The sequence below is a fragment of the Stegodyphus dumicola genome, chromosome 4, assembly GCF_044657685.1.
Source record: "Stegodyphus dumicola isolate Sdum_Otavi_A_Nest chromosome 4, ASM4465768v1".
Classification (NCBI taxonomy): domain Eukaryota; kingdom Metazoa; phylum Arthropoda; class Arachnida; order Araneae; family Eresidae; genus Stegodyphus; species Stegodyphus dumicola.
Window position 1 is genome coordinate 193,161,958 of NC_140771.1, and position 21,204 is coordinate 193,183,161.

Below are 21,204 nucleotides of genomic sequence, written 5' to 3' on the forward strand. Positions count from 1 at the left end.
TGAAATGAAGAAGAAAATACCCTATAGTTGAAATACCTGATATACTGCAAACTGAAATGTTTGTCTTTACACGTTTTAAATTTTTAAGTTAAGTTTGTCCGCTAATTCAGTGCACAAAAAAAAAATGTCTCTCTAATTAGATTATCTTCATTAGTCCAACCTTCATTAGTCCAATGAATACAAAAGAAGTACATAAGTAGGGTTTTTCCCGCTGTTAGTATCTGTAGCTCCTCTTAAAGTTTTGCTTTGATTTTTGAATTTTTAGCTTGAAATTCAGTAGCATGTACATTTAATGAACTTCTGCTTTGATCGTCTGACTCCTTCTGATGTGAACTACCTACTCTCTGTACTACGGTACCAACGGAATTATTTTCGCTTTAATAACATGTTTTTTCTTTCATTTTTTGCACAAATAATTGGAAACACAGTTTTTCACACTGCGCGAATTAAAAAAAAAAAACTCAAAGTCTGCTTTTTTTACAAATTCTACTTTCTTTTTTTTTTTTTTTTTTTTTTTCCTAAATTATTTAGGACAATTAGAATCTTGGGATTGCTTAAATTGCGTAATATACACGAATTCTGTGTGTGTTTTTCATTAGCATTCGAAACCATAAACGGTAACTCCATGTGTAATTATTTTTTATTAATCAGACTCCTCGAAGCGTTTAAAGTTCTCGCATGACTTTTGGAAAATTTTATAAGATAAGTTAAAATAGGCAAATTTGGTTATTCTAATTTTCTTCTCCACCACATTTGGGTCAAAATGTCTAATTTTTGTCTTGAAATGTATGCAAATACATTTGAAACTTAAGACAACCCTTTAATTTTGATTTAAAACCTCTAATGACCTTACGCATTCATTTTTTTAGGCTGCATATTCATAAAATGTTTTCGATAAGTGTAATGAGGTCACATTGAATTAATTATTTACTACGTTATGGCAATATTTAGATATTTGCATCAGATTCCTTTGGTGACAATTTCATTTTTTTTTTCGCCAACTTGTGTTGTAAGGTGGGGAACAGATTTCATCAGACAACTGTTGTAAGCGGAGGAAAGTATTGCGTCAGACAACTAGCGTCTTCACTTCTGTTTGCCTGGGTAGCTGAAGGTATTTTGCGATTGGTTGCCTTCTGACGGTGGATTTTTTTTTTCATTGGGCGGCAAAACTTAACTGTGGAACTTTATAAAAGGCGGTATTTTTTGTCTACCAGGAGGATTTGACCGTGTCTGGCATGAGGGCTTAATATATAAATTGATAATGATGAATTTGCCTAGAGAACTGATCTTACTCACCAGATCTTATATTGCAAATCGTTACTTTACTGTTAGCTGCAAGCAAAGTTATTCTGGATACAAAACTATCGCTGCAGGCGTCCCCCAGGGGTCCTGTCTTGGCCCAGTACTCTATCTTTTCTATGCGGCTGATTTCCCGCGGGATAAACTCAGCAGAAATACATTGCTGGCCTGCTATGCGGATGACACCGCTGTAGCGGTCAGATCTACTCAGCCTAACAGGGCAATTTCTGTTATGCAGGATATAATTATGGACATTGAGGAGTGGTGCTCCAGGTGGAAGATTTCCATCAATGCGACTAAATCACAGCTACTTCTTATTAGAAGGAAGAAAATACTGGTCTCAGTTCAGCCACTATACCTATTCGGCCAACGTGTCCCGATGGTAAACAAGGCCAAGTATTTAGGTGTTTACTTGAATCGAAGACTCACGTGGAGTACGCATGTCAATTACATTGCAAACAAGACCAGAGGAATTGCTCAACAATTACAAGTACTGCTAGGGCGCAGCTCGCAGTTAGATCTGAGAAGGAAAAGACAGATTTATATTTCCATTTTAAGACCAATTATGTGTTATGCGTCCCCTGTCTGGGTGACTGCTACGAGCTCAGATATCAACAAATTGCAGGTAACTCAAAACACAATCTTACGCACCATGACAGGAGCGCATTTTTACATCCGTAACAAACTCCTGCACGATGATTTACAAGTTGAATATATTGACAAATATCTGCAAAAACTTAACAGCAAGTTCTTTGACAAAGGCTTGAATTGCAGTAAAGGAAACTTTAATGCTGTACTGAACTATGTCTGCATTCCTGAGGACTACAATATCAGGCCTTTCACGGCTCACAGAATGAGGGATCACAATTTTGTCACTTAGCCCACTCGTTTTCAAATATGTAAATAACACATTTTTAAGCGTACATTACTTCACTTTCATTTGTTTATTACATGTTCAACACTGTATCCTATGCACATTTCATGTATTTTCATTTCTTTTGCATCTTCATAGCTCCATACACGTGATTATTACTGTCTCAGGGGTAAGAGTTAAGTTACTTTGATGATTGGACTTTGTCACTATGGCCGATGGGCCCTCTTTTCCTTACCCGCTCCGATTTCCTGGCTGGGAACTAGCTGATAGTTGACATTCTGATTGTCCTTAGGGGATTAGATCAATATAGCTTATTAAAGCCCAACTGGGCTAATATAAGCATAAGCAATTAGCATTTAAGCATTTAAGCATTTAAGCTTCTACCAGGAGGGAGGAGAAGGAGGAAATTGTGAAGGTGCGAGATGGAGATGCTGCATAGAGAAAGACAGTAAGAGTGGAGTAAAAATGCAAACTTGTGGGAGTTTATCGTGCAAGCTTTCTTTGGTCTCCCATTGTGTATGAAGGAAGTGATTTTCTTTCTCTTTGATGTTGTAGCTGCAAAATTTAAGCTAATCTCCTTTTTTTACCGGGCTTGGCATTTTCGCCGGCATCCCGATGAAGAGTACCTGCATGTGTTTGAGCTGAAATATACCAAGTCTTCGAAGGGCTGTGTGGAAGGATCTATCTTTTTTTTTTTTTTTTTTTTTTTTTTTTGTTCTGAGTGAGGAGGCCTCATATCGTCATGTGACATACCGGATTTAAAAAAAAGGGAATATCTCTTCAGTATTTTTAGTATCCAATAAAGCAAGAATTAAATCTGTTTTCACGTGTTTGTCACTCTCTCGTCACGGCGGGCTATTGACCTGGATCTTGTCCTGGGGTAAGTTGCCACTATATTCCTGTTTTACCAACTCGGCGACATTCTGAGAGGTTCCAGGAAATCCATTCCAAAGCTCCAGGAGCAATTTTTCTGTAAGGTTTCAGAAATGGTTTAATAACCGTATAAATATCGGATGCGTTAGTGTTAATAATAAATCAGTTTAGTTATTCACTCAGAACCGCGCACTCTTTTGAGTTCCGATTAGATGATTACTGTTCTATGAATGATTTTTGTAGTCAGACACATTCTTAGCAGATCGAAGAAAATTTACTTTTCTCAGATCTTTTTTCTTTTCGAGACACTTATACCTATAATCTGTATAAGATTTCACTGATACTTTTCTAAACTTTCTGACACAAAAATTTTCCTGTTATGAGTGATAGAAAAACTGAGTCACAAATAAAGCGACTGTCAAAACACTTCATAGAATATGTTGCATATTTCTATTTTATTCCTTTTTTATCCAAGTCTTTTTTTTTCTCTTGAACTAAATAAAAAATATAAAGTTGCATGAATCAAAGATGGTTTTTAAAACGCTTTGTAATTTTTGGCTGACAACACAAATTTGACAGAGATGGTTTCGTAACTCCTTCGCAATTAACTAAAATTTTTACATTAAATTTGTTGAAAGCCAGTCATTAAATTGACACCAGGGCAATATGCTGTATCTCAATAGAATTTAATTAAAAAGTGGGAATAAATTTTATGAACAGCTTTTTTAAAAACTTTAGTAATTAAAGAAAAAAATTCACCTTCCTTAACAAATATAATAAGAAGTCAGCTTTAACAAGATACGATATTTTCGGGGGAGAGGCGAAGGACACCGATTTTAGATTATTAATTATTTTTTGGCTTTAGTTAGTTTAAGCTGTATACTTTTTTCCTTCAAAATTATTCAAAATACGTTTATTCAATGTTAATCTACGGCGTTTTCGCCTTGTTTTGGTCCCCCGTATATGTTTATTAAAATTAACATATAACGAATTACCTCCAACCCTTGTCTCATAAGTTAGCTTGACATAGGTGTCCACAAATATCAGCAAATGAGCTTACATTAAGGGCAGTAAAATTTCTAAAAGAGGATTACAGAATTGGAGATGTATCTTTGATTTTCACTTTTATTATTTCAGCATTTAAATAATTTGGCTTATCACCAACGGCCAGTGAAACTGAAGGATTATCGACTGCATATGAGACACTAAAATGAATATTTTTTAAAATTTTCCTCTGTTTCTAAGCTTTAAGTACTGGCGAAGAGCGACTTTCTTCCCTGCACGTTTAATTTTCTTTTGCACTTTTTAGAATGCAACTTAAAACATTCCTTAAAGTACTAATTCAGAAGTCAAACAACAAAAATCAGCGTTATTAAATCTTTCTTTAGTTCTTTGATGCTTCAGGTACTTTTCCCATTTGTTATGCAAGTAATATTGCCTTGTTTAACCACTAAGACTACATTGGGAAAACTAAGAGATCCTTAAAATTTCGCGTCAAGGAACATGAGGCATATGTTAGAAAAAAGGAAACACAGAAGTCTTCTGTTGCCCAACATTGTTGGACCGAAAATCACACTTTCAATTTTTCTGCTGCCAAAATTATTCAAAAAACATCTGCACTTGGAGAACTGGATTTTCTACAGGCATTTCACATTCAAAAAAATCTTTCTGTTCTAGTTAACGATCCTAATTCCAATCCATCTTTGCCTTCGGCCTTTAAAGAAATTATGCTTTAGTTCTAGTGGTTTCATCAACAGATGGCGCCACTAGCTTATTTTCTTCCAGGCTTTTCTATCTTATCTGATTATTATATAATTAAGACACAATAACACGCCGAATAAATACTAATTCAGAAGTCAAACAACAAAAATCAGCGTTATATTTACAAAATTTTCACAGGACTAGTTTCGAATGTTTTACCGAACCACCATCTTCAGCTGGAAAACCGCAAATTTTGCAGCTGAAGATGGTGGTTCGGTAAAACCATCGAAACTAGTCCTGTGAAAATTTTGTAAATATAACGCTGATTTTTGTTGTTTGACTTCTGAATTAGTGATTATTATATATCTCGTTCATTTGCGCTTTTGCAGCTGACGATTGTGGTTTAGTAAAACCATCAAAACTAGTCCTGTGAAAATTTGAAAATATAACGCTGATTTTTTTGTTTGAGTCTTGAATTAGTAAAATGTTACATGTTAACAATTTAGAGAAAACAAAATGTTACATGTTAACAGTTTCTTCGAAGTTGGAGGAAATGAGATCAAAACAATTGCATAAATATTTTGTTAAGTTTATTTTGAAAGCACACCATATAAAGTATTATTTTTGATTAATTCTTCCTCGGTTTACAAAAAGTAATGATTAATTCAAAACGCTATTCCACATGAAATAATACGTGCAAAAACTTGCTTTCTAGAACTACTTGTCTTATGCAAATCTTAGGTACTTTTTGCACGCATTTTATCTCCCAAAAAATTTTACATTTCTGGAGCATTCCGCATAAATACTCATATAGCTTTTGTCAGTATAACAGAGCACAATCACTAATTTCCACTTCAACGTACTAAAATGCATTCAACTACCTTCAAGCCAATAAAACGAGGCAAACTGCGTCGAATTATTGAAAATTCTTTGGAGTTTAGAATATATTCCAAACTAACACCAAGGAATCGCGAAAAATCAACGAACCACAAATTAGTACTCTAAAACGTTCAGCAAATTTAGAAAACCGGTTTGTTACTGGACTGGTAGGAGTGTCCAGTATCTTTCACTTCTCGAAATTACTGGAAGGCATAGACGGTTAAAGTTACATCTAATGTCCGGATACATGTAGGGCCGGATACATACAGTTACATATAGGGGCCAATTGCAGTTATTCAGTTACTGTACCAGTTATAGTTGTATAGAGACCGAACCAAAATGTCATCAAATTATCACCAGTTTGGCGACATTTATCGATTTTTCGCCAAATTTGTCGATAAGAATTAGTCATCAAAAGCATCATCAGCTTGACGATATCTCTCCGATTTAACAAGATCCTTTACCTCAGTGTTAAATAGACTTAACAGGAAATCTTATTTTTTCGGTAGAATTTCGCGGTCTTCAGACATTTCATATTACATTATATAAAATTCGGAACAATATAGTATTAAACTTCCATTCATTTTCTCACTACGCTATTATTAATGAAAATCTTTATGACATAAATTGTTTATATGTAAGTACTCACCCTGAATATTTCAAAAATCCTGTTATTTTTGTACTTAATGTACATTACTAATTTACATTCTCTACACAAAACCGGTCTTGGATTTATTTGATCGCTTTGTAGTTCCTGTAAAACGTTTTTCTGATTCAAGTATTTATTCAACAAGACTCATGTTCGTGATGTATTCAGTCCATAAAAAAATTAGTTATTTCATTCGAAGTGCTATTACATTCGCAATCACTCATATTCCTATCAGTGCTCTGCAATAATTGATTTCGGTGATTTCATTATACCGCCTTTTACAGATTGTAATTAATATATTTACACCTAGCTACGCTCCAGCTGTATTACGTTTTAAATACTTATTATTCTAAATGAAACCACACCCTGATAAACTTTCAGCATGACATATCGTTTCACAGTTTAAATACAATATGGACTTAAACATAACAGCATGTGTAACACTGTTAGAGATACTACATATAATAGTATGCGTAACACTGTTAAAAATACTAATTTTGTACCTCTTACAGTATTAAGAAAACTTAAATTATTTTCAAGTCAGTTTGCTCATACTTTTATTTAAGAAATTCTATGAGGTTTTATATAGAAGGCTTTTTATAGAAGCAACTTATTTTTAAATTAGCTTTATCATTTTGACATCACTGACTTTAACAGAAAAGACTTTGTTTTGAAATTCATCATGCACTATCAGCACATGAGTTACAATGGTGACATATAAATCTGTACATATTGTAAGTATGTTACTTTTGTAAACAACGAGCTTGATTAAGAAGATGTATGATTTCTACACGAAACTCTTTAAAAATATCTTTGTAGTTATTTCAGCAATGTACTTAAAGTATAAAATATACGTTTGATAGTGTTGTACGGCTTTATGCTAATTATTTCCAGTTATGTTATTATTTAGCCTTCGTTTTTCACTTCTTTCCTTAGCTCTCATCAAACTAGTTAATTCAGATTTTCAGAGCGCAATTTAGTTAATATTTATGAGCGCCAAATTGAGTTCAAGTCATAATTTTTTAAAGTTATCACTGGCCAGTTACACCGCTGCAATTATCTGCTCCTAAAATACTTTATAGACTTTAGCCCCCTAGGCACGATTGCTTCGTGAAATATAGAAGGCCGAGCCAAAGGTTAGTAAGCATGCGTTGTCTTGTATTTAACATCTTATTTTGAAATGAACATTTGTTTTGAATTTCCGGCAAACTGCTTAGGATTGTTTTATTATATTTTTGAGTAGCAGTGATACATTGTATACTTTAAGCACATTCTAGTGTCGCTTCAGTTCCGTCAAGTTTCTAACTAAGTTTAGTTAAAGAGGAATGACAACACTTTCTGGTATCCGCGAAGAACGAAGTAAACAAAGTTCAGTTTTCTATCACGCGATTCAACGTGCATGTAAAATGTAAATAAATTTATAAATAAGTATCTATAACTTCGTAAGAAAAAACATATTGGTTATATTGGAGTCAGAGAAGTGTTATTTTCTTTCATTTGCATACGAGACACTCCACTTGTGTATCCCGGCGTGATCGAATTCTTCAATGGCTGACGAAGAGAAAACCGAAATTAAAGCAACAACTGCGTCTGTCGCTAAGGTAAGCGTTAAAGTTCCTCCTTTTTGGAAGCCAGATCCTAAAATATGGTTTATTCAACTAGAAGCACAATTTAGAAATGCAAAAATAAATGCAGATCAAACGAAATATGATTATGTTATAAGTTACATTGAACCCGATATTTTGTCACAGGTATCTGATATTTTGCTAAGTCCACCACAAGATAATAAATAACAGGCAATTAAAAATAGACTAATTTCATTATATACTGATTCAGAGACTCAAAAATCCCAAAAATTACTGAGTGAATTAGAACTGGGTGGCAAAACGCCATCTCAATTGCTATGTGAGATGCGTAATTTGGCGGGTGATAAAGTAACAGATACTTTTCTAAAAACATTGTGGCTACAACGTTTATCCGTTAATATGCGTAGCATTATATCCGTTAGTGATGAAGATTTGTCAAAAGTGGCTACAATGGCCGATAAGATTTGGGAATTAAACCCTGTTACTCCCCAAATAGCTGCTGCTTCTTCCATAACGGTAAAAACGGAAGTGATTGAAAGTTTTACAAAAACAGGTTAGTGAATTTAGCTTACAAGTTTCTGCTTTATCCAAGCAACGTCACAGTCGTCCTTATTGTCGTAACCCATCCAAATCAAGAGATAGGAGTTACAGTGGTAACAGATCTAGTGATATTTGTTACTACCATAAAAAGCTCGGTGATAAGTCATTTAAGTGTAAACAATCCTGCAACTACTCATCAAAATCACAGACAAATAATCCGGAAAACCAGCTCCCCGTCTCTCATTGACGACGGAGGGACAAGTGATGCAGCTGAGTCGTCTTTTAATCAGCAACAAAGAATCGGCTACCCAATTTTTAATAGATACCGGGGCAGAAATTTCTGTCATTCCACCCTTACCTGCAGATAAAAAAAACCATCTCAAAATTAGAATTCTTTGCTGCAAATGGTACGAAAATCAAAACATATGGCTAAAAATTACTCAAGCTTTAACTTGGACACAGACTATCATTCACATGGCCTTTTGTAATTGCGGAAGTAAACAAACCGATAATAGTCACGGATTTTCATGCAAATTTTAACCTTTTGGTGGATTCCAAAAATCGCAAGTGGATTGATGTTACTACATTGTTAACAACCAATGGAACTCCTTGTTCTCAAAATAAAAATAGTAATATTCCAATTTTAAATGTCGTAAATGATCCATATAAAAGTATCATTAACGATTTTCCGGATTTGTTAAAACTGAATGCAGTTAATAATAAAGTTAAAAATCATAACATCGAACACTATATCGAAACCAGAGGTCCACTAGTTTTCGCTAAAGACTATCAGCCGAGAAACTTAAAGCGGCTAAAAAGGAGTTTGAATTTATGCTCCAAATAGGTTTATGCAGGCCATCGAAAAGTAACTGGTCGAGCCCGCTACAACTCGCTATGAAGAAATCAAGTGATTGGAGACCTTGTGGGGACTATCGAGCGTTAAACAACGTCACGATTCCTGATAGATACCCTCTCCCATTTTTAACAGATTGCAGTTCCATTTTAGCTGGAAAAAGAGTTTTCTCATCCATAGACCTCATTAGAGCGTACCAACAATTACGGTTCTCGAAGAAGATATACCGAAGACGGCCATTCTCACTCCCTTTGGCTTATTTGATTTACATTCATGACGTTCAGTATAGGAAATGCGGCGTAAACGTTCCAACGTTTCATGAACAGTGTGTTGAATAGACTAGAATTCGTGTTTTGCTATTTGGATGACATTCTAATAGCCTCTCCAGATGAAGAAACTCATCGAAAATATATACGAGCAGTCCTTGAGAGACTAAATGAATATGGCTTGTGTATTAATGCGGTAAAATGTAAATTCGGTCAAACAAAACTTGCATTCCTGGGATACTAAGTGTCAGCTGAAGAACTTAAACCTCTTTCAACGAAAGTTGATGTCATCAAAAAGTTCTCAGAACCAAAGTCATTTACTAGTTTAAGACAATTTTTAGGTATGGTGAATTTTTATCACAGATTGACACCAAATTGAGCGAAACTGCAACAATCTTTAATAACATTGCTCAGTGGTGTTAAAAAGAACTGCAGAATAGAAATAACCTGGAAGGCAGAAAGATGAAACGCCTTTCAGATCTTAAAAGATGCACTTATTCATGCCACAAACTTAACTCACCCATCCGAAAAGGCTGAAATATCGCTAACAATTGATGCTTCTGATACTGCCATCGGAGCTGTTTTACATCAGATTGTGAACAATGAAAAACAACCCTTAAGGGGGCTTATACACCTTAAACCCCTTATGATCTTCGAATATGTGACTGTTGCTAGAATTGGGATATTTTATTTATTTTAAAAGGAATTATTTCCAACTTTTTACAGCTGACTACATGATATACCTGCTTTGGAAACTAGTAACCAGAAAGTTTGTGGTTCCACAAATAATTTTGTAATTTAATCCGATTTGTGACAAAATGTTTCGTCACGTTTCCATCTTGCGCGCATGATATTTTAAAAATGATTAATGGTACATACTTGAAATTTGATGGAATTCTTTATATGGACACTATTTTCTAACTGAACCAAAAATCTGATGAATATTTTTAAATTAAAAAAATTTTATGCAAGAAAATATTACAGATTTTTTAATAAAATACATTTTATAAACTTAACTCCAAGTAAAACAAAAATTTAACATGAAATTCTTAGAAATTTTGGTTCAAGGTAGTTTCCAAATGTTATAAAAGCTCTATATTAAATATGGAATTTAATTATGCTCTAGAATGTTTTAAACTGTGCGCGCAAGGTGGAAACATGACGAAAAATTTTGTCACGGATTAAATTAAAAAAGCGTATTAAATTATAAAAATATTTGTGGCAACACAAACTTTCTTATCATTGTTTCAGAAAGCAGCTATATTATGTACTGAGCTGTAAAAAGTCGGAAGTAATTGCTTTTAAAATATATAAGTTATTCCAATTCTTGCAACAGTCACATATTCGAAGATCTTATGGGTTTTAAGGTGTATGAGTCCCCTTAAGTTTCTTTTCCCAAAATTTGACACCAGGACAACAAATATATAGTGCCTACGACAGAGAACTCTTAGTCATCTAAACAGCAGTGACACATTTCAAATAAATCTTAGAAGGACGACCTTTTGCAATATACACGGATCACAAACCACTAACATTTGCCTTCCAACAAAATTTGGAAAAAGCTTCGCCACGACAAGCTAGGCAACTGTCATATATAGGCCAGTTTTCAACCGATATCCGATTCATACAAGAACATGAAACTACCGTCGCTGACACTCTCTCGCATAGACACCATTTCGGTACCATCTGCAATAGACTTACAAACTGTAGTAGATTGTCAAGAAAATGAAGATTTGGAGATACATAAAAACAACCCAAACTTAAAAATCATACAGATCCCTATACCGGACAGCGGCAAGAAAATTTACTGTGATACTTCTACAAATTATAATCCACCATACATCCGTGCAAAATTTCGGCAGAAAATATTTTCGTCTTTGGGAGAATTCAAAGTACCTCCACACAGATTCCAGCATTTAAACATAGATCCGGTTCGTCCGCTACCTCCTTGTAAAAAATTCAAATATCTTCTAACCATCTTCGATCGTTATACACCTTGGATCGAAGCGGTACCGTTAGAAGATCAATCAGCAGAATTTATTGCTAAAGCTTTGATTTACACTTGGTTTTCACGCTTTGGAATTCCAAATTGCATAACATCTGACCAATGTCGGCAATTTGATAGCCAACTTTTTCAAGATTTAGGAAAATATCTTGGTTTTCATACAAACACTACAACTGCGTACCATCCACAGGCAAATGGCCTGATCGAAAGACAACACCGAACTTTAAAAGCAAGTCTCAAATGTCATCTACTCGAATCCCAATCATGGCTGGAAGCATTGCCTTTCGATCTTTTAGGCATAAGATCTGCCATCAAGGAAGACTTAGGTTGCTCATCCACAGAATGTGTATACGGAACCCCTTTAGCATTAACAGAAGAATTCTTTTCAACAGTACCTCATATGAAACAGTCTGAATTTTCTCAAAACCTTCAGAAAATAATAAGAGCTATGAGGCCAAGTTCTACCACCACCCATGGAAATAGAACAGTCTTTGTTTCTAAACATGTTTACAACTGTTCTCACATATTCCTATACAGCAACATTAATAATTCTTCACTACAGCCTGTCTATCTTGGACCGTATCCTGTAAGAGCAAGAAAGGATAAGTATTTCGATATTGAAATCCAAGAAAAAGTTAAAAGAGTTTCAGTAGACAGACTAAAGCCATGTTTCCTAGTGCAAGATTCTGATATTCCTTTCCAAAACTCCCATTCCAAGAAAGCGGAACTCGGGGAAACACTTGGACTCAAGAACACTGAAGAAAATTCAGAAACTCATCATGAAACCAAGACTACTAGAACCGGCAGACATGTGAAGTTCTCCAATCACTTTAAAGACTATCTTCCATAATCGCTGTCACTAGGAAGGGGCTGTGTAGTGTCGCTTCAGTTCCGTCAAGTTTAAGTTTAGTTAAAGCGGAATGGCAATATTTTCTGGTGTCTTCGAAGAACGAAATAAACAAAGTTCGGTTTTCTATCACGCGATTCAATGTGCATGTAAAATGTAAATAAATTTATAAATAAAAGTATCTATAACATAGTATAAAATAAAATATTGTTTCTATTGGAGTCAGAGAAGGGTTATTTTCCTACATTTGCATACCAGACACTTCACACATTGCTAAAATAACTAGACTGATATTTTTAAAAATTCAGTAGCATGCTAATGGAAAGGTTTATTTTACCTTCACATAACTTTTTGTTTAACAGACAGTAATACTATTTGTGTTAACTATAATTACTTCGCAACTAAGATAAGCAATTTCCTTATAGTTCTAGGAACTGGCATTTAAAGTTGTGTGAAACTATACCAACTGTTATAATTTCAAGCTGATTCCTCACGAGATGGCAGCACTATACGTTCTAGTTGGCTTTTCTGAATCGCAAGGTGGCCTTTTAAATTTTTAAAACGGACAAAAAATAAAACCCAAATTTACTACTCATATCAAACGAAAGATGACAATCTCTGAATCTGAAAATTACACCTAACTGTCTCTCCCTTTTTCTCCCGAGAGAGACATTTTATGAAATTTATTAATAACAGTTAATGCAAGAAATGGCAGCCTTATCCACCTTATTTAATGTGAATACGAAAACTTACGTATTTTTTAATTAATAAGGTAAGATTATCGAAACACTACTGGCCTTGAATGATTAAAAAATGTATACATTTTTTCTATGAATTAAATTGCTTAATATAATATTAAATTTTAATGAACTGCAATTTAAAAATATTAGTACGCTAGTAATATATATGCTAAAAACGTTGCTTTCGAAAGGTGCAAGATTAAGATAATGGTGGGCCATACAAAATACTATCTTATAAAATAGGTCCCACTTGAAAAATGTTTGAGAAGGTATGCAATACATTTCATAGTCAAAATTTAAATTAAAAAGAAAGAATGGTGGGAAACAATGGATAATTTTTTTCCTCTGAAACTATTTTAAGGTAATTTGATTTGTGAAATTGGTTACATATATCTTATAGTATACAAGCACAAAAAGAATCACGCAGCATTTCTATTAGAGATAATAACTTCGACTACCCAAATATTCATAAAAAGGACCATTTTAAACATTTCTTGAAGGTTCTAGTAATTTTACATTTAATTTCCTAATGGCTCACGACCCAAATTTTGAGAACAACTAACGCGAATTATTTGAGACAGAAAATGTCGCACCAGGGAAGAACGCTCGAAATTAAATGTAATCAAAAACAAGCTGCATAAGGCTTCAAAAAATAGTTATAACGGAATGCTAATCATTTCAAATATCTCTTGTATAAACGTGTTTTCTATTAGTTTAAAACTGTTAACACTAAACAAAAAATAATTTTCTCAGTTTTAAACAGTTACTATGAAACATCTTTAGTGAACTCAGGTAATTTTTAAATTTAAATAATTATATTTTTTCCCCTCTAAAATTATTTAGACTTTGATTTCTTTTCCTAGTTATACGTTTAAGTTTACACCGCTTGTCTTCTACATATTTCATAGAAATTATTTCTATTTTAAGATTCCAGTTACTTATGCCTATTTCGTAAGATTATTATTTAAATGAATATTTTACTTCTTGTATGACAATAATTTCTTTCCCTCCCCCCTTTAGTGGACGTTAATAAATTCTTCAGTCATATGAAATTTCAATTTTTTTTATAGATATCTACTCCCATCAGCAGAAAAATGTTATTTCATACTTATATCTAATGTTTCCTCCTGTCTCATACACATGTTCAGAAATACGGGAAAATATAATGTAACATATATCCCAGTGAGCTGCATGAGATTTTCGTGGTTTTATCTGTGCGTAATGTGGATAATAATATCTAGTTTTCTCCTAAAAAAATCTATCAGGAAGTATCTTTTGTTTCAGACAGATAATCTTCTCGAAGCCTTAGTTAGTCAACTATAATGTGGATGAAACTCCTACACAGAAAACGTTTGTCAGCATAAAAATCGGAAGCCCTTTTTAGTTTCTAAATTGCGTTTTAGACTTACTGTATATTAAAAATATTTCCTAAAACAGAAGAAGTGAAAAGTAATTAAATAATTATTTCATTAGCCATGTAACTGTATGAATCATTTTGCCTATTATTATTGATCCTCAAATATGTACGGCATACCGTTTGAATGAAGCAGAGTATTCGTATCTTAGAAAATACATTAAACACAGTACATTCAATTTTCAAGGCACCTTTAGTAATGAAACAGCTAGACATGCAGCTCAAGTTGCAGAGTCATTATATTTTCAATTATTACGGCAAAGTATGTGAGGGCTATCTATTAAATCAGTGGGATGTCTTCGTGAAGAAAGAAATATTGACTTGTAGTAATGATAGAAGGATTAGGAAAACTCAACTATGGCCCCTTTCCGATTCGAGCCACGGATCTCCAAGTACTAGCTAAATGTGAAACCAGTTAACCACTTGGGGAAATTCTTAATAATTTTCTCTGCTATAGCGATGACTGAGGAGAGGTACGAGAGCCAGTCGATCAAATCAAGAAGAGAACGACTTATCCTTCACCCTAATGTTTACTCGGTCACCACTGTAGACGTTATAACTCCGTTTTTCAGAACAGAAAGCAAAAAAATTCAGCTTTGTCTTCATTGAGATTCCAAAAGCTTCTTATTGGTTAAGCCATAAGAAGGCGCACAGGGGAAAGTGATAATAAGGTCAATTTCAAAGAATAGAGTTTCTGTGTAGAAAACTAATTAAATTTAACTCAGAGGACAAGATCAGTAAGCCTTTTAAGGTTAATAGCTAATTATCAATTGTTACTAATTTTGCAAAATATAATTTCCTAATAAATTTTATTGGCTGTGCATAAAATATTTTCAAAATTTCAGAACAATATCAATATAAAAAATCGCCATTTTTATAATAAGCAGTATTTGTTTTTGAAATCGGGAGGGGGGGCATTTTATTAAAAAAAAAAACTGAATGAGAAACTTTTAACTAGCATTAAATAAAAAAAATAAATTAAAGGAAATTACATGCTATAATTTATAATAATTAATCACAAACAGTGCCATACGAGGATGAATCGAAAGTAATGTAGCACTGGATTGAGAGTTATGTCGAAGTCGAAAGCCACGTCGATCTTAGCCGTATCGATTCTGTCAGTGTTCATTTTATATAATGGCGATTCCATGACTACGTCGCTAATTTAATGAGGAGTTTTGAGAAAAGAAAAACCGAGATACTATAAAATAGATTCATTCTTAGCATAAATTAGTTACTTTTTGATTCAAATGATAAATTAGAATTGCTGCTGCTGATATCTGACTGCTAGAATTTTCACCCCCATTTGTTTACTTGTCCTCAAAGTCTGCTGTAGGGTAAGTACCAATTATTGTTAACAGATGGCAGCACCATGCAGATTAAGAATAATAGCTATCTTCTTTCTCGAAAGATTTGATTTCTACATTAAGAAATATCTGTATCTTTAACGTCACTGTAAAGTTACAACTATAAATACATAATCATATTTAACTAAATTTTGTAAGGGAACTAAACTATTAACAAAATAAATTTAAAGAATAAGCTGAGTTTCTACAAATTTATCAGTATTCAACTACATTTTTGTTAATAACATTCTCAGTTTCTCCGATTAGTTATTTGCTTTCAATCTCCTTTTTTTTTTCAATTACAGATGTAGTTCCACTGAATTTGCATTCCATTAAATAAAGCAAAGGCAGTTGCTATGAGGAATTTCAAGATAAATCTGGAAATAAGTTCAGATATCTATTTCTGTAACTAATTAATGTTTTTTAATCCAAATCTAAATTTAAGTTTAAGTTTCAGTTTTTTTTTTTTTTTTTTTTTTTTTTTTTTTTTTTTTTTCTTAAGCAATTATGCAACTCTTGGCAGTCGTTAAGGGAATTAATTATCACTAAGTAACTCCTGAAACTTGGCTGTTAAAGACCCTTTATTAAAACTAAATCAGAACAGAAGGTACACTTTGTGCTTACAACTCAGCCAACCATTTGAGACGAGGTAAATTTAAATTCAAATAAATTAGTTCACGAAGACGCCGCCCAGTCGGTATGGTTGTCAGGGAAGCTGATTGCGATGCCGAAGGGCCTGGGTTCGAATCCCAGAGATGGATAGAATGGCATGGTTGTATCCCGAAGATAGGCATGGTTGTAACTGTCTGTCCCTTCATAGGAAAGGCAACGGTGGCCTAACTATTAGGTGCCTCCATAATAAAGAGACCACCAAAGCCGGCCTTGTATACATTAATGGACTGGGTTACATTTGTAATTGTTTACAATCTGCCACTGGGGAAAAAAAAATTCACGAAGGCTGCAGAATCGGGTAAGTTGGCTCAAAATTTAGTCGGCGTGGAATTTAGCTATCGGCAATTAAAATACAAGGCAGAAGACACGAATTCATATTTAAAGTAGCAACCTAGTATTGTGGCCACAAGAGGCAAAAAACGCTCTGAATTAAACTTCAGGAATCTTCCTTTAAATACATACTAACTAGCATTTCGGCGGGAAAACGGAAAGGAGAAGTGACAGTATAGATCCAAAACATAAACTAACTGGTTATTTAACATGAAAGAACTTCATAATTCAATAAAAAATCTTCTAAATTATTATGCTTCTGAATTTGCACAGGAAAATGAGTTCTTAATCAATCTTGCACGTTGTATTTAAAAATATCTTGAAATAGTTTCTTGAACAGTTCCAGAGTTTCTAAATATCTGCAATAGTCAGGCACATCTTAAATTCCCTCGCATGCACTCACTATAATATGGAGAATAGCTATATTTTTCTCGTTCCAAATTACTTTTATGCATCTCAAACTTTGCCACAAACGTAGAAATTACATTTTAAATTTTTATTAGATTTATTTTTGGTTCTTTATTATATTAATAGTTAGATTATAATGAGTAATATTTTATATTAGTTGTAAGGCACAATCGAGGGGTAAAAGCCGCTGATGTTCCTGATGCTGTGAAAGCCTCAGCTCCTACTTCTAAGACTGCTGATTCCATCCCCAAGACTGAATCCCCTGTTGAAAGCCTTCAAGTTTTGCTAACTTCTTTGGCAAAATTTTTTAATTTGCTAAGGCCCTGAAAAGCCTGAATACGCAGGTGGAAAACCATCAGCTTGCTCTGCAGTTTCTTGACTTAATCGAATAGCGGGACTTTTAAATTTTCAACCTACTGTACAATGATTGACATTAACTTGTAATTGTGTTTTTTTTTTCTCCTAATGTATGATGTTCTAATGTAACGTTATGTCAGGATTGTTTTACTTTCAGCGCCATTAAGGCACAATTACTTAAACCGGGCCGGAACACAGCTAGCAAGTGAGCTAGCTAATCACGGCATAATAAAGTAATGTGCCAATGTCAATCTCCCCCTTCCGTTGTAGAGCCTAATGGCGGATTACGTAATAAATAAAAATATTAATTGCAAAGCTCTATCAAATAAATAATCCTTCACAGATTTGCTCATCCCTAATGAAACGCACATAAGCATATGATATACATATGAAGGTTTAATTATTAATTGGGCATATACAGACATTCTATTACATAATGTAAGAATTTATATTGTGGAGGCCCAGTGACACGACGGTTCTTGCATTGAGTTCTTACCGCTCAGGTGTGAAAATCCACTCTATTTTAACTGTTAAATGCTCAACTTGCAAAGACAGCTTATCTTTTAGTCTTGAAATTGTTATAAAATAGCATTAACACAAAAGAAAGTTAAAGGTATTTTTATGTGTTTAATAGTCAACTTGACGGTTACATAAACTGTATACATCAAACAAACTCAGCCAATTACAAAAGATCAGAAACAATAGTTCAAGTAAAATTAAAATATTAAATTACAAGACAAACTGCATCTACAAGCTTTGGTTCTGGCTCCCAGACACCCACGAACACTTAGAGCTAAAGCAGTCTTGGCAACGTTTAAGACGGAATAACTAATGCAGTCCCTGGGAGTAGTAATAACGAGCCGCCAGCGTCAATTGCCAAAAGCTTTCTCTTGAAATCAAGAAATCTGTGCTTAAATGCATTAACTAATTTGCATTCAGGCGGGAACCAACGAAAGTAAAAGTGAAAACAAAGGCAAAATATGAGATAACTAGTTAATAAAACTAAATTCCAAGATAGCTTGATCAGTTGTATCGGCCACCTCCTAGGTCGCTGCTTTATTTTTTGTAACTATTATTAAAGGGGAGGTAAGAACATCTTTTGTTCCAAGCACCTCCAAGGAAAATCACACTCGGTTATGCTAAGAAACATGGCCTATATGCATTGTATTTTGTTAAGGCACAGTAAATGTTTACCTTCGGAATATCACGTACATGTTCTGATGGGGCAACTGGGTTTTTAATGTTCCAAATGTTCAGTTTGCAAAGAAAGTTAAATGTGGCTCTATCAGCGAAAGATAATAGCGTTGATTTGATAAAAACTTTGAAAAAGAATAAAATTGAAGTCTGTTGATCCCTCGTTACCTGATGGAATGTTATTGAAACGAAGATTTGAGAACGAATGTCAAAAAGTGAATTAAAACCTTTGACCAATATTTGAAATCGTTGTCAATCCAATGAAGAAACTCATCCTTTCTCGACGTCAAAAATTTCATCATACTCAACCACTAAAATCCATGATCTCCAATGATTACCAATGAATTATCAGTAAGGTTAGCTGTCAGTGGGAAAAACAGTATAACTGCAACATTAGTGGTAGCCAAATTGCGAAGAAAACTTAATGAAAATTACTTGACTTGCTTAAGAATGAGGATTAATTTTGAAGGACACCCCACAAGTTAGAAAATTATGACTGGTCCTCCTAACTAAATGCAAGAGGAAAGATTTACCTCACCAGATATAGAACATAATTTAAACCCTCCCCCAAACTAAAAGAGTCTTAGAGAAGACAATGGTAATGCTGGCTTTGATTGGCATGGCAATGCCGGCATTCGAGACAATGGCTTTCCTCCTTGGGGAACTCTTTCAACAATTAACCAAACCATAGTAGGGCGGTACAAAGAAATCCGAGTCTTTCGAAACATTGGGCAGCACCTCTTGTAAAGGAATTCTTTGGAGCAGGTTTACCGAAAACTGTTGTTTTCTCTTCCGGTTTCTTTCTTTAAGAAACATTTGTTTTCAGCACTGACACAAAAATATTAAATTTTTTCGACAGTTACATTTGCATAAATTTTAGCATTTTTATCAAATTCTCTTAAAACCTTAATTATAACTTTCGGTGATACGGCTTTTTTAAGACAGTTTAGCTGGAAATAAAATTAAACCCAGAGAAAAGATAGTTGAGTTAAAAACGTACTTACCAAATGATGAAGGCTATTTATGAAATGATTCAGGAATAAAGTAGTTAATCACGTTTTGTTAGGAATAATGATATTTATTAAAACGTACTTCAATGATAGAGAAATGAAGTATTTCCAAAATTTTTCTGATAAACAGAATTCAGCTATTGTTCTCTTCAATTTAAGTGTCCTATCTTAATATCAAAGGCAGAATATCAAAGGCTAAATGACATGATTCTGACAATTTAAAGGCCAGTATTAGACTTTTAAGACATATTAAAGATCATATGTTTTAAAACGTCTGTAATAGTATAAGAAAAACTAGCTATTTGAAACATTCGTTATAAGAGTGTTGATATAAAAATTTATGTTTCATATGTTTTACTGAGAGAAGGATATGACCTAAACTGCCAAACTTTAAAGCTTAGGTTTTATTTTGTTTGTTAGATACTTAATTTAAAATTATGCCTTATGATGTAAGTGCACAGAATTTTTGCTTTTACGGAACAGAAACGAAAAATCAATCCAAATAGAGTCGAAATTCAATAAGACAAAAGTGAAGGAACACACTCCTCAAAAAAACTGAAATAAAAAATTTTACTTTGATTCAGTATCAATTTCAAATAATATATTTGATATTCACTTCCTAGTTACTGAATTCCTAGTTACGGCCGTCAAATACCCTTCCACAAAAAATTTCGACTAACTGAAACTCAAGTAATAGAATTAGTGTATATTCACAGTATGGCAATTTAGCAATCAAAGTGTATTAAGAATAGAAACGTTGTAGAGTTCACACTGATGCAACTTTGTGTTTAAATGCAAATACGACAGGTAATCAAAGATAAGGCTTGCTCTGTTTTTGGCACAGTTCTAAGAGTACAATATCCCATTCCTTTTAACTTTTCCATGTCAGGAAAAATTTTCGTTAAGGATACTTTAGTTTTGGGGAAAGCAAAAGTCATTTCAATGAGACAAGTCTGAAGAGCACGCGGGATGACTGAATACACATAATTTTTTTTATTTCTAATAGCAGATTATGAACAGTTACAGCAAAAATACAAGAACAAAGAACATAGAATACAGCAATACAATGAGAAAAAAAAACAGATGCAACAGAGTCCATTAATCTAACATATTTCTTGCCTCCCAGTAACGTTCGGCGAAAAAGGTCTTGCGCAGAGCAGGACAGTGGGGTATATGTGCGGCATCCATCACCTCTTCAGAGTTGCACAGAGTGCATATCGGAGAAGGAACAATTTTGAATCCATGAAGATGATATTGTAGGCAGTCATTTCCGGTTGCAAGGTCAATCAGCGACCGCTCTACGCCTTGGGCCATTATAGAAATTCAGGATAGCATTCTTCCAAGACTTATGAGAAACACGA

The 21,204-nt window shown here is 33.8% G+C and overlaps 1 protein-coding gene across 1 annotated transcript in view; it reads left to right on the forward strand.

Annotated features, from left to right (window-relative positions):
• The first annotated feature begins 1,261 nt into the window (after positions 1-1,261).
• The window catches only part of LOC146997785 (choline/ethanolamine transporter flvcr2a-like), a 66,038-nt gene continuing 46,095 nt past the window's right edge, over positions 1,262-21,204 (forward strand). Inside the window, exon 1 of the mRNA XM_085814398.1 lies at positions 1,262-1,924. Coding sequence (XP_085670524.1) covers positions 1,262-1,924 — 663 coding nt within the window. The remainder of the gene's footprint in view (positions 1,925-21,204) is intronic.